The sequence below is a fragment of the Felis catus genome, chromosome E1, assembly GCF_018350175.1.
Source record: "Felis catus isolate Fca126 chromosome E1, F.catus_Fca126_mat1.0, whole genome shotgun sequence".
NCBI classification, from domain to species: Eukaryota; Metazoa; Chordata; class Mammalia; order Carnivora; family Felidae; genus Felis; species Felis catus.
In genome coordinates, this window is record NC_058381.1 from 34,908,598 (window position 1) to 34,923,773 (window position 15,176).

General features: G+C 39.0%; 1 protein-coding gene across 15 annotated transcripts in view; it reads right to left on the minus strand.

Moving 5' to 3' along the window:
* LUC7L3 (LUC7 like 3 pre-mRNA splicing factor) overlaps positions 1–15,176 on the minus strand; it is a 30,602-nt gene that overhangs the window by 813 nt on the left and 14,613 nt on the right. For 2 of the 15 annotated variants that reach the window (XM_045044136.1, XM_045044137.1), the window contains exons 4-12: positions 14,418–14,562; positions 13,979–14,053; positions 12,906–13,010; positions 10,661–10,822; positions 9,985–10,268; positions 8,775–8,935; positions 5,218–5,358; positions 5,007–5,112; positions 3,591–3,659 (exon numbers count right to left, since the gene is read on the minus strand). In XM_045044136.1, the coding sequence (XP_044900071.1) occupies positions 3,626–3,659; positions 5,007–5,112; positions 5,218–5,358; positions 8,775–8,935; positions 9,985–10,268; positions 10,661–10,822; positions 12,906–13,010; positions 13,979–14,053; positions 14,418–14,562 (1,213 nt within the window). In that variant the 3' untranslated portion in view covers positions 3,591–3,625. Of the gene's footprint in view, positions 1–3,144; positions 5,359–6,520; positions 6,647–8,774; positions 8,936–9,984; positions 10,269–10,660; positions 10,823–12,905; positions 13,011–13,978; positions 14,054–14,417; positions 14,563–15,176 lie in introns of those variants that run through there. The other 13 variants (XR_006589291.1, XR_006589290.1, XR_006589294.1 and 10 more) reach the window with 10 other exon arrangements.

Here is a 15,176-nt window from a genome sequence, read left to right on the forward strand (position 1 = left end):
CTCTGCTTTGGTTTACTTGAAATGTACTTTGAAAAACTACATGTTTAAAACGTAAAAGGGTGGTCTCCTAGATCTCCAATGTTTCTAAATATACGAGTGAAAACAGCAAGATTCAAAACATATGGTGTACTTTCATATATAAAAAAAGGTCTATACATATATGCTTATATCCCCCACCTCCCTCCAGCAAGAGTAACTGTTTAACAGTAGTTCCTGAAAAGGAACAGGAGGACAGGAGAAGGGGAGAGAGATCACCTAACACTTCTAATGTTGTTTTTTGAACCATGTACAAGCATTACAATTGTAATACAAAATTTTTAAAAAGTAGTCACTTGGGGTTCTTTCATAAACAACTAAAAAATCAGTCTGAACTCAAACCCGAAAATCGGCCCTAAACAAAGTTCCATCCTACAGAAAATACACAATTCTCAAGTGTTTTCCTTTTGTTTCATGCACTTTAGAATAATGTTTAAAAATATTCACACAGCCCATCTAAAATGCATTTTTGGAAGCATGGAACGGACACAAGCTCAAAAAACTCCCACCCTAAGTTGTTCCATTGTAACATCTCTAGAAACTTTAATCAGAAGGTGGCTGACAACCTGTATGTATGAGGTGTCCTCTGTGACACTAACTATATATGGAAAAAGTAGACAGACTGCCTGCAGGTGTGACGGTATAAGGAGAGGAGATAAACACTTAAGCCGAAATAGGACTAGTTTATTACAACCTCAAGAAGGCAAGAAATAGGTTTTAATCCAAAATGAAAAATACAGCTGACCCTTGAACAACACGAATTTGAACTGCATGGGTCCACTTATACAGGGATTTTTTTTTACAGCATGGTAAATGCATGGTCTCCTATGATTTTCTCAACACTGTTCCTTGAGCTTACTTTATTGTAAGCACACAATATAGAATATGCATACAAAATGTGTGTTCATCAACTATGTTGTAGGTAAGGCTCTGGTCAACGGGCTTTTGGCAGTTCTGGGGGAGTCAAGTATGTATGTGGATTTGACCACACAGGAGGTGGGGGTGGGGGTGGGGGTGGGGGTGGTTGGCATGCCTAATCTCCCCACATTGTTCCAGGGTCAACTGTAAATATCTTGTGATCTATCTGAAGAAAAAATGTAACAAAAAGGGAGGTGACGCATAGTCTTTCTACATCGAACAGAAGAGGATGCCAGAGCAGCAGACTCATTACATGGTCCCTTCGAGACACACAGCGGAAAGTAAGCTACCAGACCAGTTCTACAGTTGAGGACTCCGGCCAATTAAAAGTCCATCCAGTTTATTTTCATTAATGAACTTGTTTCTTAACTTTTAGAAATACATGCTGAACTATTTACAGATTAAATGGTGTGTCTGACACTTGCCTGAAAGTAATAGGAGGCAGGGGATACATACACACATGCACGAACATATAAAATTAAGACTGGCCGCTGAGTCTTACTAGTGGTGAGTTTTAATAAAGGCTGATTGTACTGTTCTACTTTTATGTAGGTCTTAAGTTTTCCAAAATGAAAAGTTAAAAAACCCTGATTGCTCTCATCCAATTCCAATCTTATCAAGTAATCTTCTGAGTAGTAAAATCTGGCTCCCCTTAAAGGCTCTTCACAGAGAAGATACACACTGACCAACTGACAACTGTTTAGCCCTAAAGGCAGAAACGTGTATTTCTTACAGTAAATTCAATTAGCACACAGCCTCTATATTTGATTATGAATTTAAGCAAGAATAGTTTCCTCTTGAGCCTGATAAATTTGGGTGTTGAGGGCAACCCAACTTCTAAATCTCCAACTAAAACCAGACCTTAGTCATGGACACCTTAAGGGGCCAGGCCTCTCCCTCAAATCCTACATAACTCCCATCGTGATCAACACATCTAAGTGTCCATGGAATCAAGAAGATGATGAAGACTTTTCATGAACTCATTTACTGTATGTACCTCATTAAAGTAATTTAGCTATGGATTCTAGAAGAGGCAAGAACAAGTCTGGCATTTTAAATCCCTTAATAATTTTAGCAGCTTAATACTTTAGTAAACTGTTTTCGGTTTTTCGGGATGGTTTTTCCAGAGACGGAGCAACAGAATATGATGAACTAGCACTCCAAAGTCCTTCGCTCTCACGACCGCAACCTTGTCAAACTCCACCAACAGTGCCTGGGAGGGGCTGACTTTGTATCAGACGGCTTCACATCTTATCTTAATCCTGACAAAGTCAGAGATATCCAACCCATTCGCCTGCTGCTGTACCTCCAAAATCAGCTAGTGAGCCAGGAGTGCTCTGTGCCCCTGGCATGATCTCACACAAAGCACCTCTGAAGTGGTAGCTTCATCATTTCCCAAAGCTTGGTGGAGGGTATTTTAGGAAACTCTGTGATACTTCACTAAGCCTATCAGAACGAATACAGTGGCAGAACAGTGAGGCACCAGACCAAAAGGCGGAGGCTAGGTTCCATGAGCTAGCTCTCCGCCAACATGGAGCCACGTGACTTTGCGTACGTCATCTAACCCAGTTACCTGGTTTCTCTACCTTATAAACTGACAACATTTGAAAATTATAAATCACAAAAAAACTGCTATGATATATGTAGCCGGATAATACTTTTACACAGTTGACAAAGCTGGCTATAGATAGAAACATGCTGCCGAATCAGCTGGGGTGGGGGGACCACCTGCTTAAGCCTCGGTTTTTAAGAATAAATCCTTATTATGTGTACTACACACCCCATACACAGAACTGAATACATCTGTAATCTGACAAGACCAGGTTAAAAGAAATCTTGACACAGGATTTAAAACAAAGACCAAAAGCTAGTTAAAAGTTCTTGAATAGTCTTCTACATCATTATTTCATAGCTAGAAGAAGATAGTGTTCATCAGAAGGCTATTTTGAATTTTCTACTACTAAAGGAATCTCTCAGGGATGTAAAAATATATTCTAGTTCACTGTACATCTTTGCTATTAAAAGCAAAATTCAAATTTATTCATAACCACCCAAAATTGAAGCACCATTATTTAAAACATTTAAACTGCAGAAATTCTATAAAAATTAGTCTTTAACAGAACAATCAGATAAAACTGTACACCAACACTTCTAGTAACAGTGCACCTCATATTTAAAACAGGGGACTAGTTCAGAGTCAATCGCTTTATTAGAAAAGATTAATACTAAAACTTTTCAATGACAGAGACAATCAAATTTGTAACAGAAAGTCAGAGATACTTTATTTTCACTTCTAAATCCAAAGGCTAGATAGAGCAGAGTTGTAAAAATGGAATCCCACTTAATCTGATTCACACAAATACTAACGTTTAATCCTGTTTTCAAAGTCCAAGAATGAAAACTTGCAATTAAACACTGAGCAAGCCACATGTTTAGGTAATATTTCTTAAAAAGTCTTAAAGAAAACAATATGATACAGGACCTAAGTTTTCAGTGGCATATATATGCTATTAACACGTGTTCTGAAATCTGGTAGGTCACGTCAGTCCTGAATTAATTTTTAATAAAAAAACAAAACAAAACAGAACAACTAACTGAGCTTTCTACTTTTCTATGCCACTATAGTTTTCTTTCACCTCATTTTAATGTCGATCTTCATGTTACGCCGTTTTCAGGTTTCTTCCAGAAATCTTCGAACAGTTGTCCTACAATGCAAAAGTTGGGGAAAAAGGATAATTAGACAACATGTAAAAGGCAAATTTTTATGACTAAGTGTTGGCCCAGTCACTAACTGCTACTTAACATATGGACACGGAACGTCTGTATTCTTTGTAAGTTATCAAGGCATCAGCGTGGTCTTAAAGCCCTGTGCCCGCGTGTGCTGGCCTATGCGTGAATGGCTCACACACGTAACACTACACTGCTGTCCTAGAAGAAGAAAGCCATTGACAAACCAACTACTTGGTACTCCCTTTCCGTAGAAATCTTTTATCCCAAGCCACTAGCCCAAAGAATGAATAGTTTATAGGTTTTCAGAACTCATAAAACCTAACTTTTAATAGTTCTTTAAAAACCCAAATTCATTCTACATGATTCATCAACTCTTTGTATTTCACAGATTGAAGGTGTCTGCCTCTGCCATCCACTGCTGCTTGAAACGTCTCAGCCAGTGACTATTCCTAGGGATCTATGGCTGCCTGCAGATTCTCCTACACCGTAGGAAATATTAAACACATACCTCTTAAAGACTTGAGAATTGCATTGAGTGTAACAAGGCGAATAATGTGAAGTGTTTATTGTATTTAAAATTCTTTAAAGATATCTAATTCTGGGCACCACTGCATCCCTACATACAGTTGAAAAAAAATTCCATTCTGTTAACATTTGATTTATAAGTTTTCACGCAATACACAAAAAACCCCTCTGTGCGTCTTGTAAAGAACAAAAAAGATACACAACAGTTAAGCGTAAAGATCACAGGCAATAGCATTCAAACATGGATGTGGGTAGAGAAAGGAGTACCTGGCATGAGTACCTGCTTAGTTTGACTGAATCCTTGATTTTTAATTTGGCTTTTCATGGGCCGCTCACAACACCAACGCTGTGTGAGGTATGGTAGTCAGCTGCAATAATTCATAAACCCTACACTTCCATCAATCCAATGCTACTGGCTCTCGAGTTACAGAACAAACTGCATTAGAATGCAAGGCAATAAAGCAAAAAACTAGAAACATCCTTGACAAAGAAATACTAGCAGTTTAATTAAAACAAAGTAGTCCAACATGTGCCTCAGAAATATTTAAGTTGTTAAAGCATATGTCTCTGCCAATGTACCAACACAAGATGGACTTAATACCAAAAAGAAAAAAAAACAGTTCAACCTTTTTATTAAAAAAAAGAAAAAAAAAAAGAAATGACAGCAAAATCCCTAAAAAAAAGGATAATTAACTTTTCAATGGCGACTACATTACAAACGTGGGCAGTAATTTCCAAAGAGGCACACTAATGGGGGCACGAGTCTGCTACAAAATAGCTGAGACAAAACAATGTACCTCAAAATGTTTTGCAGGACTACACTGTCTTTTCCTTCAGAAGATGCTTTTGTATGTCTTCTTACTCGGCTTAGCTCCGTCTTCGTCTGTGCATACTTACGCTGCACTGCCAAACAGTAACAAAAAGCCCTAATCAAAGTGAGAAACAATACACTTACCTCTGTCTGATCTGAGGTCTTATCAGATCAGTTTTAATTGGACTGAGTGTCACCTTCAGATTTAATGTCTTCACTGGTCCCATTGACCTCATTCTTAGTATCACTTTCCTTTGATTCAGTGTTTGTGTCTTCACTCTGTTTTTCTCGACTACTGGACTTCACACTACTTTTTTTATCATCAGATCCCCTCTTTTCTGCCATAAAAGAAGACATTGATCGTGGATTTTAAAGTAAAATACAATACACATATGACATTTTGAAAAGCGAAACAATTGAGAGATGAAAAGACAATTATTTCCCACAGACTGCAAGTAACACAGTTTGGCGAATCTATCAAAGGGATAAAAATCGGGGAGCACCATACGGGGAATTAAGAGAGAGCAAAAGGTAAAAGAGTATGCAAAGTCTCTCAAACTGGTGAGAATCTACTAAGTACGGGCAACTCCAAATCACTGCAGGATCTAAGATGTAAGTAAATTTCATCTGGGGCGAGGAACATCAAAAAGCAATGGGAAGGGTATGAACGGTAGCACACAAGAACTGTGTTCACACAAAGTGAGTTACTAAGGTAAAAAGTAAAAACAGTTAATTTAATAGGCCTGTTTCTCCAACTGTAGATTTGGTAATGCAACAGACTACTTACGTATGTATCAATCTGAACACCTAAGAGGAACAAGCCCAATGAAAGAAAGTGGACCTTAGATCTCAATCCAAGCACTGAACTTTGCTAAGAAAGTGCTTTGCTAAGAAAAGTAATATAGATGCCACCTCTCCTTTTGTTTTTCCAAAAGGAGAAATTAAAATTCAACTCAGCTGCGAATGAAGAACGAAAAAAGTAAATCTCAACTTTTTCTCCTGTTTTCCTCGTAATGGTGAAACCTCTGCCTCTAGGGGCAGAAAGTGGGATGTGGAGCAAGAATATTCCAGCTTTTTTAGTTCCAAGTATTGCCTAACAAAAGATTTCTACAGAAAATGCTAACACAAACTACAAGCTTCCTGGAAAAATTGTTTTTCCCCTTAAAACTAAGTTAAGAACAACTGGTCTAGCAGAGTAGTCCGTAAGACAAAAAGACGTTTTAAGAGAAGCACAACCCTTTACAGATTCTGGACAAAGTTGTTAAGACACAACAGCAAGTAACTAGGAGAGGGATGGTAATGCAAACAAAATATGGTGGTGGCAGGGGGCGCTCATTCAAAGAATGGAAGAACTGAAGATCTTATGTAAAGGAGCGGATTCAGTCCATAAGACTTGCAAAATGCACACGAAGCAATGTTCAAGTAGCTGACGGCAGGACTTGCTCCATGTCTGTCCGTCGACTCAGGAGAACTGAGCCAGTACGGTGTGCTCTAACTGACCTTGTGGGCAAGTCCTCCCTTTGTGCCTTATGGGCTTCTCCGGTGCACGGGTAGCTTCAATGAGGAAGAGTCGTCTTGTTGCCCCGTAGAGGACTAGTAGTCAGTCCAATAATCTTATCTTCTGCCCTATGTAGATATGGTAGATCTTAATAGTCCTAAGGACATCCACAAAGTGTGGTGGATTTCAGGGCTATGGATTAAAGAAGGAAACTCTCTGACAAAGAGAGAACCTTAAATTGGTTGGTGTTAAGAAATATAGGTCTGTGTAAGAAACCACTTTTCACTGTGGCGTTCAAGTACTTCCAATCACAGCACCTGGAGTAGTGGCCTCCCGCTTACTCATGTGCCATTATCAAGTGCTGTTCCTGCTCAGAGTTCAGGCCTTCGGTCATCTGTATACCTAGGCGTGCCTCAATGGCTACATGGCATTTTCAAAAGCCAATAAATCATATCACTTTTAAAAGAGATCCCCAAGTTCAAGACAAATCTATAATGCATTCCCAATCTTTCAAGGTGGACCTGATGCAGAACTTTCTCCAAATCAAGTCTTCCCTCCTTCCTCCGTGAAAATCTGTCCGTAATCCAAACAATGTAGCTTATTCTACTTAAGCAAAGGTTTTTATTAAATTCTATGATGTCACCATTATAATTAAGATTCTATTACAGCTATGCAATTCAGGACATCTTTTTGCTCCATCCAGAAATTATACAAACACGTCTGTTTGAAGGCAAGCCAGTTGCATCTATTGCTCATTTCTGATCCCGGACAGTTCTGAAGGCTAGCTATTGTCCCTGGGCATCAATCCAACTATTTTAAGTGACACAAAGGGAATATAGCAAAGAGCTTTAGTTCTCAAAGAGAAGTGATTAATTTGATCTCTGACGCCCATTATTTGGCTCTGGAGACTGGACCCCTCACCCAAAAAACACATTTACAAAGTCTTGCAAAAAAGGCTGGGTGAAACTTTCTAAACTAATGTAAAATCAGTTGATAACCCTTTGTAGCAACTGCCTATTGAATCACAGAAGTAATTTCTGGACTTAAATGACAAATAATAAAGCTCGTGACAGCAAGTTTAAAAAACTGTCGCTTCCTATTATACATTTGCTCCAGGTGGTAGAAAAAACAACATATGTAAATATTTTTAAAAGAAAAGGGATACTTATTTCAGGAAAAATGAAAGCGTAAGACCCAAAATATATGTCCATTGTTTGTGTGCTGGCATTTCTCTAACTCAGTTTAACAAAAACCTGAGTCTGGCCCAAAAAACAAAAAAAACCCAACACAACAAAAAAAACCACACACAAAACAAAAACCATAGAATAGTTCCATAAAAGAAAGTAAGAAACGAGTATCACACAAAAGTCCAGTTTAACAAACTCAAACACAGCAGCACGTATGTCGGGTGATCTGACACGGACACCAACAGGCAGGACAGGATGGAACAAGCAGAGCCAAGAAAATTAGAAACAGGCCCTTGCTCTCATTCCTAAAAACCATGCAAAGCGAACAGCCCATTCAAGACAAAATGAAAGATGCTCAAAAGATCTAAAGAAAGTACAGAAGGGAGACCCTGATTTTCAAAGAATGATCTTTCAGTTAAGACTAAGCTAAACAATGAGAATATCCATGTGAAAACATGCCAAAGACAAAATGAGAAAGTCCATTAACAGAGCAGTGACAGTGCATTCCAGCCACCAGAATGCCACAGAAAACCAAAGGGAAAGGTAGAAAGGAAAGAGTGTGTTGTTTCAATAGAAAACACAGTGAAGACGTACGTAAGATACTCAACTTCTGCAAACTTAGAAGTTAATTACGGAGGTAAATGAAGGCTGCACATGAGGACCAATGCAAAACAGCACACTTACTCTGCAAGACATATTATGGAACACGCAGCAGATAAAAAAATGTTGCCAATAACCAAGCTAATAAATTCTACAGCCTTATAATCCTGAAGAGTAATGCGATACTTGGAAGAATTGAGACGATAAACCTCAGGTTAACAACTGAAGGATGTGGTTTTGGCATGTTCTAAGAAAACACCAGGTCAACTGTCACTGTCACAAGTCAGAGCAGGAGGGGAAAATAATGCCTGCCTCCTACTGAATGGTGTTGGTTCTAAGTAAAAAAGAAGATAGCTTGAAATGGAACTCTGCCTATCTCCAAAGAAATGTGAGTGCAGAGAAAGGAGTGTTAAAATAATCTAATGAATTAAATCTTTAATTAATGAATTAAATTCTCACATAAACTAACCTTTCTCCTTGGATTTTCTATCTTGTTCTCTGTCCCGACTTTTGCTCCTGTGCTTATAGGACTTTCGATCCCGGCTTTTTGATCTTCTTCGATCCCGACTACGAGATCTATGTTTTCTTTCTGATCGATCATGACTTCTGCTTCTTCGTCGATCTCTGCTTCTTCACAATTTGAAATAAAAGGAAAGCAACTTCAGCTGACATGACAATGAGAAAAACCTTGCAAAAATTATGTACTATTTAATAATTAACAAGATTAAGCAAAACTTAGCTTTAAAAGGCAAATGAATAGAATCCACTACTAAAACATATGTACAGTAGAAATCTTAAGTTACTGAAAATCTAACTTCAACTTTTCAAATAGTGCTAAGATAGTTATCATGGTCTTTAAGACTCCTCTTCAATCGTTAACTGTAAAACAATAAAACCGATTTCATTTTTTGTGTTTTTAAAGAATCAGTTACATAACACTTTATTTCTTTTTAACAGATTATGTTATTTTATTTTATTTTTGAGAGAGAAAGACAGAGTGTGAGTGGTTGAGGGGCAGAGAAAGAGGGAGACACAGAATCTGAAGTAGGTTCCAGGCTCTGAGCTGTCAGCACAGAGCCCAATACAGGGCTCAAACTCATGAGCCGTGCCATCATGACCTGAGCCAAAGTCAGATGCTTAACCAACTGAGCCACCCACCGGCCCCTAATTTTTGTTTTAGAGGGAGAGAGAATCCCAAACAGGCTCCACAATGTCAGTGCAAAGCCCGACGTGGAGCTTAAACTTACAAACTGTAAGATCATGCTGTGAACTGAAATCAACAGTTGGGCACTTAACTAACTAAAGCACCCAGGCACCCCAGTTAGGTAACACTTTAGTTCTTGTATTAAGCGTGGTGTCCTCCAAAGTAAATGTACATAATTTTACCCAAAATAACTTATAATTTAAATGTCTTCTTAGAATCAATGAGAAGAGAAACAAAGAGACCATCCAGCTGCACGGACTTCCTAGTAAGAGCACATCAAACCTCCTTAGACAGGTGAAATAGCAAAGAAGTTGCCTTGAAGATGGAGTGGCTAACTGACTCCACTCTCATAATCTATTCTAGTCTTTGACAATACTTGAGAGCTTCCCAAGGACCAAGGAAATAACATTAGTAATCACTACTGTTTATTGCATACTCGCTCTATGCTGGGCACAGTCTTGTGTGCTCTATGTACCTGCTTCGCCTTCTTTCTCTACTTCGTGATCTTTTGTGGTCCCGAGACCTGCTACATCTTCGGTCTGAGGTTCGGCTTGAATGCCGACTTCTTGAACGACTTCGTTTTCTTCTTTCTCTGTCTCTAGCCCTTTCTTTCTCTCTTTCTTCCTCTTCTCTCCGTCTTTTCCTTTCTCTTTCCTCTCTTTCTCTTTCCCGTTCTTTTTCTCTTTCTTCCCGTTCTTGCTTCTCCTTTTTTAAACGCTCATCACGATCAGGTTCTTCAGTTCTTTTTCTTAACTTTTCCTAAAAGAAATCAAGTTCAATTTTTATAAACACCCTTAAAGACTCTGTCAAACAAGGGCTGACGTGTAAAGCATGTGTAAATCAACTTATGGAATCTGATATCCTAAAAGAAAATGTAGAAATTCCGACACCATGTTTGTATGCAAGATAATGTTACTTGACAAAGTCCTTAGGGATAGACTTTCTCCCAAATTCCTGGCATGAAAAGAGTGAAGGAATTAAAATGCTTTGATAGTATTCATTAATAGCAAAATTTTATAGGGATTATTACGGTTTCAAATAATACACATCAACAAAATATCCACAAGAGGCTTATGTCTCTATGTGATCAATTTATAACCACACTGAAGTACAGTACTAGCTGTGGCTAAAGTGCATGCTTGAAAGCTTACTTTTAATTCTTCAACAGTAGCTTTAATTTTGGCATATCCCATGTGCTGCTTTCCCATCAAATGGTCATCTACCCGGGACTGGGCATCTCCGACTATCAAAAAGGCTCCACACACTTCACAAACTTCCATTTGTTTTTCTTGGGCAGCAAAACTTTCAATCGTCTGAAATGACAAATCAGTTATTATAAAGAGTATCTGAGTGAGAACAAACAAATCCAAAATATATACTTAAAATTTAGAACAGAGTTCTAATTTTGTGCATTTCTCCAAAGCCATTAATACTGAGTACCAACTGGCCAACTTTTAGAGCAGGGAACAAGGCAACAGCAACCAACTTTCCATTATCATTAAGGAAGTGTGAAGACCCCGTCCCTCAACAGTAACTAGTCAATTACCCACACCACCTTGAAAACGGTTAACTACCTCTCAGAAAGCTACCTATTTTAGTCTGAATTCCTTTCTTAGGTTCAACAGGCTAAAGGTGTGGCCTCCATATTAAAAGTATTTTTATTTTATTTTTTTTAATTTTTTTTTTCAACGTTTATTTATTTTTGGGACAGAGAGAGAGCATGAACGGGGGAGGGGCAGAGAGAGAGGGAGACACAGAGTCGGAAACAGGCTCCAGACTCTGAGCCATCAGCCCAGAGCCCGACACGGGGCTCGAACTCACAGACCGCGAGATCGTGACCTGGCTGAAGTCGGACGCTTAACCAACTGCGCCACCCAGGCGCCCCTAAAAGTATTTTTAAAGGGGGCTTCTGGGTAGCTCAGTCAGTTAAGCATCTGACTTTGGCTCAGGTTATGATCTCATGGTTCCTAAGTTTGAGCTCCGTCATCAGGTGAGCAGGAGCCCCACTTCTCTCTCTCTGCCCCTCCCTCACTTGCACCCTCTCTAAATAAATAAATAAACTAAAAAAAGTATTTTGGGGGGGGCAGTTTCCTGAGCTCAGCAGGTTAAGCATCCAACTCTTGATTTCGGCTCAGGTCATGATCTTACGGTTCAATGGGATCAAGCCCCACATCAATGGGGCTTGGGATTCCCTCCCTCCCTCCCTCCCCCGCTCCCAATCTCTCTCTCAAAATAAACAAACATTTAAAAAATACAAAAAAAACCGAATCAGTCGGTTAAGATTCTGAATTAGCTCAGGTCCTTATCTCGCGGCCCTGTGCTAACAGCTCGGAGCCTGGAGCCTACTTCAGATTCTGTGTCTCCCTCTCTCTCTGCCCCTCCCCCACTCATGCTGGCTTTCTCAAAAATGAATGATGTTAAAATTTTTAATGAAATATATATGTGTATTTTTTCAAGAGGCGCCTAATCGGCTCAGCAGCAGAGCATGTGACCCTTGACCTTGGGGCCATAAGTTCAAGCCCATGCTAGGCACAGAGCTATGTAAAAAAAAAATTTTCCAAAATGCTTAGGGAACTGAACTCACTGAGCATAATCTGTACATATCCTATTCAATATATGGGAACCAATGACCAATTATGTTCTACCATCGACACCCAAAACAGGTATATCACATTCTCTAATATAAAAAAGTAGAAGATACTTTGAGTACACTAATTTTGAGCTAAGGTAAATATATATGGAGTAATTAGGGATGCCTGGGTGGCTTAGTCAGTTAAGTGTCCAACTTCAGCTCAGATCATGATCTTGCAGTTCGTGGGTTCGTGCCCCAGGTCGGGCTCCGTGCTGACAGCTCAGAGCTTAGAGCCTGCTTCAGACTCTGTGCCTCCCTCTCTCTCTCTGCCCCTCCCCAACTCCTGCTCTCTCTCAAAATTAAATAAAAACATATATATATATACACACACACATACACACACACAGTAATTTATGGGAATACACACACACACACACACACACACACACACACACACACAGAGTAATTTATCGGAACAAGAAAGCAAAACCCAGGCCCAAATGAGTAGTCCTAAGGCATGGGCTGGCATGCGAGTACCTAGAGGCTTGTTTTTGTAAATAAAAGTTTTATTGGAACACAGCCACGTCAATTTGTTTATACACTGTCCAAAGTCGCTTTCATAAAATAAAAGCCGAGCTTGGTAGCTGCCAGGGATCTTCTGGCCTGCAAACCTGAAGTATCTACTGTGTGGCCTTTTAAGATACAGTTTGCAAACTCCTGATTTAGGACATTAGAAAATTGTCTACAAAGATTCTCAAGTAGCAACAGGTCGTAGTAATTCACAGTGAAGAGCCTGGATAAATCAAAATGAGGTTGCTACTCACCGAGGTCGTGGATCTAAGCAACTCTCGCTCTTCTTTTAACTGTTCAACTAATTTCATCATTCCCTGGGCTTCTTCTACTTTTCCTTCAGATCCTAATTCTTCAATCTAAGAAGGATTAAAAAAAAAAAATGCAGTCAAGACTCCTTTCTAACCAAACTACATAAGTATTTTTCTGTTCTTTCCCAAGTGTCATTAGCATTTAGTGGTTGTTTTGGGTCTTTTGTCTAATTTTGTTTATTGAAGCCTCTTTGGGTTAAATTTACCCTTTTGATTTTTTACAGCATTAGTAAAGTGTATTTGACGTGCAATAAACTGCATATTTTTAAGGTGTACAATCTGGTAAGTTTTGACAACCATGAAACTAACACCATCATCTACATAATGAACACATCCATCACCTAAATTTGCTTTGTAGCACCTCCTCCCCAGGCAGCCACTGATCTGTTTTCTGTCACTACAGACTAGTTTGCATTTTTTAGGATTTTATGTAAATGGAATTATGTACTTATTCCTTTTTTTGGCCTGGCTTCTTTCACTCAGCCTAATTATCTTAAGATTCACCCACTGTTACATTCATTTTTATTACCGAGCCATATTCCACTGCATGGATGCATCACAGCATTTATCCATTTGTCTACTGATAGACATTTGAGCAGTTTCCAGTTTAAGGGTTTTTGCCAATTACAAACAAAGCTGCTATTATACAACCCTGTGTAAACATATGCTTTCATTTCTCTTGGGTCAATATCTAGGACTGGAATGACTCATGACGCATCTTAACTTTTTAAGAAACCTCCTCTTTCCAAAGTGGCTATACCATTTTTAGCTCCGACCAGCAGTGTATGATAGTTCCAGTTTGCCCACATCTTAACACTTGGTATGGCCAGTCGTCTTAGCTTTAGCCATTCTAACAGAAGAATGAACAGTAAGTGTCTCATTGTGGTTTTAATTTGTATTTATCTAATGACTAATGACTTGGAGCATCTTTACATGTATGTATTTGCCATCCCTTTATCTTCTTTGGTTAAGGACTATTCCAAGGATTTTCTGTTATTCACATATACAATTCTTACCTGCTGCAGGAGTACATCAATTTTATCTGTTAGAACCTGAATTTTTTCTTCATTTTTGCCTGTTGGACCAGCTGCCTATTGAAAAGAAAATAAATGTATTATCAGTAAGTAAAACACAGGAATATTCAAGCTCTCACATACCATACATAACACTTGCATTCATCTGTTAAAATACTGAATCACAAGGATAACTCAATTACCTTCAAATAGTCAATTACATATTTTATCAGTTACTAATAATTAGAAGAAAAATCTTAATGATTAGCAAAATCAGTACTACTAATAAAGAATGAAAAAAATGAATGCCTTTTAAGTTTATGTCATTCTAAAAGAACACAAATTAATGAACCTGAACACAAGTTTCAATACTACAGAGGCCTCTGGGTCTCCAGAGAAAAGGGACATGTTACAAAGACTAACAAATTAATTTCATACTCACCCCAGAAGACTGCTGGTTTTGAGATAATGCCAAACGAGCATGGCCTCGTCTAATTCTACGTTCTACTTCTGCAAGTAAGCTCTGCAGGTATCGCAAAAAATCTCTCTCATAGCCAACTTTCATAAAACGAGAACTCTTCTCATACCTGATAAGAATAAACAAGCGTTACTTTCCACATCTTTATTCATTAGAACTCATATATTCTCTTAACTATTTTTGTTAATGTTTATTTTTGAAGAGAGAGAGCATGAGTGGGGAGGGGCAGAGAGAGAGAGAGAGAGAGAGAGAGAGAGAGAGAGAGAGAGAGAGAGAGAAAGAGAGACAGACAGACACACACACACACACACACACACACACACACACACACAGACTCTGAAGCAGACTCCAGGCTCTGAGCTGTCAGCACAGAGCCCGCAGCAGGGGTCGAACTCACGAGCCATGAGATCATGACACCCAACCAACTGAGCCACCCAGGCACCCCTTAACTAATCTTATACACTGCTGTATCTACTCTGAAGGGTAAATCAAGTGTTTAAGAAATTTTCAGCTTGGTAAAAGGAAAGTAGTACTTAGCATTTTGTCTGGTTAAGAGCACAGATAAGGCAAATCTAGGTGCTTCGCCAGCTCTACCACAATACTGGACCTGTGACCCTCGCCCCAGGATAAGTCTCATTTATAAAGTCAGGGATTTTAAGGGGCGCCTGGATGGCTCAGTAGTTTAAGCGTCCCACTCTTGATTTCAGCTCAGGTCATGATTCC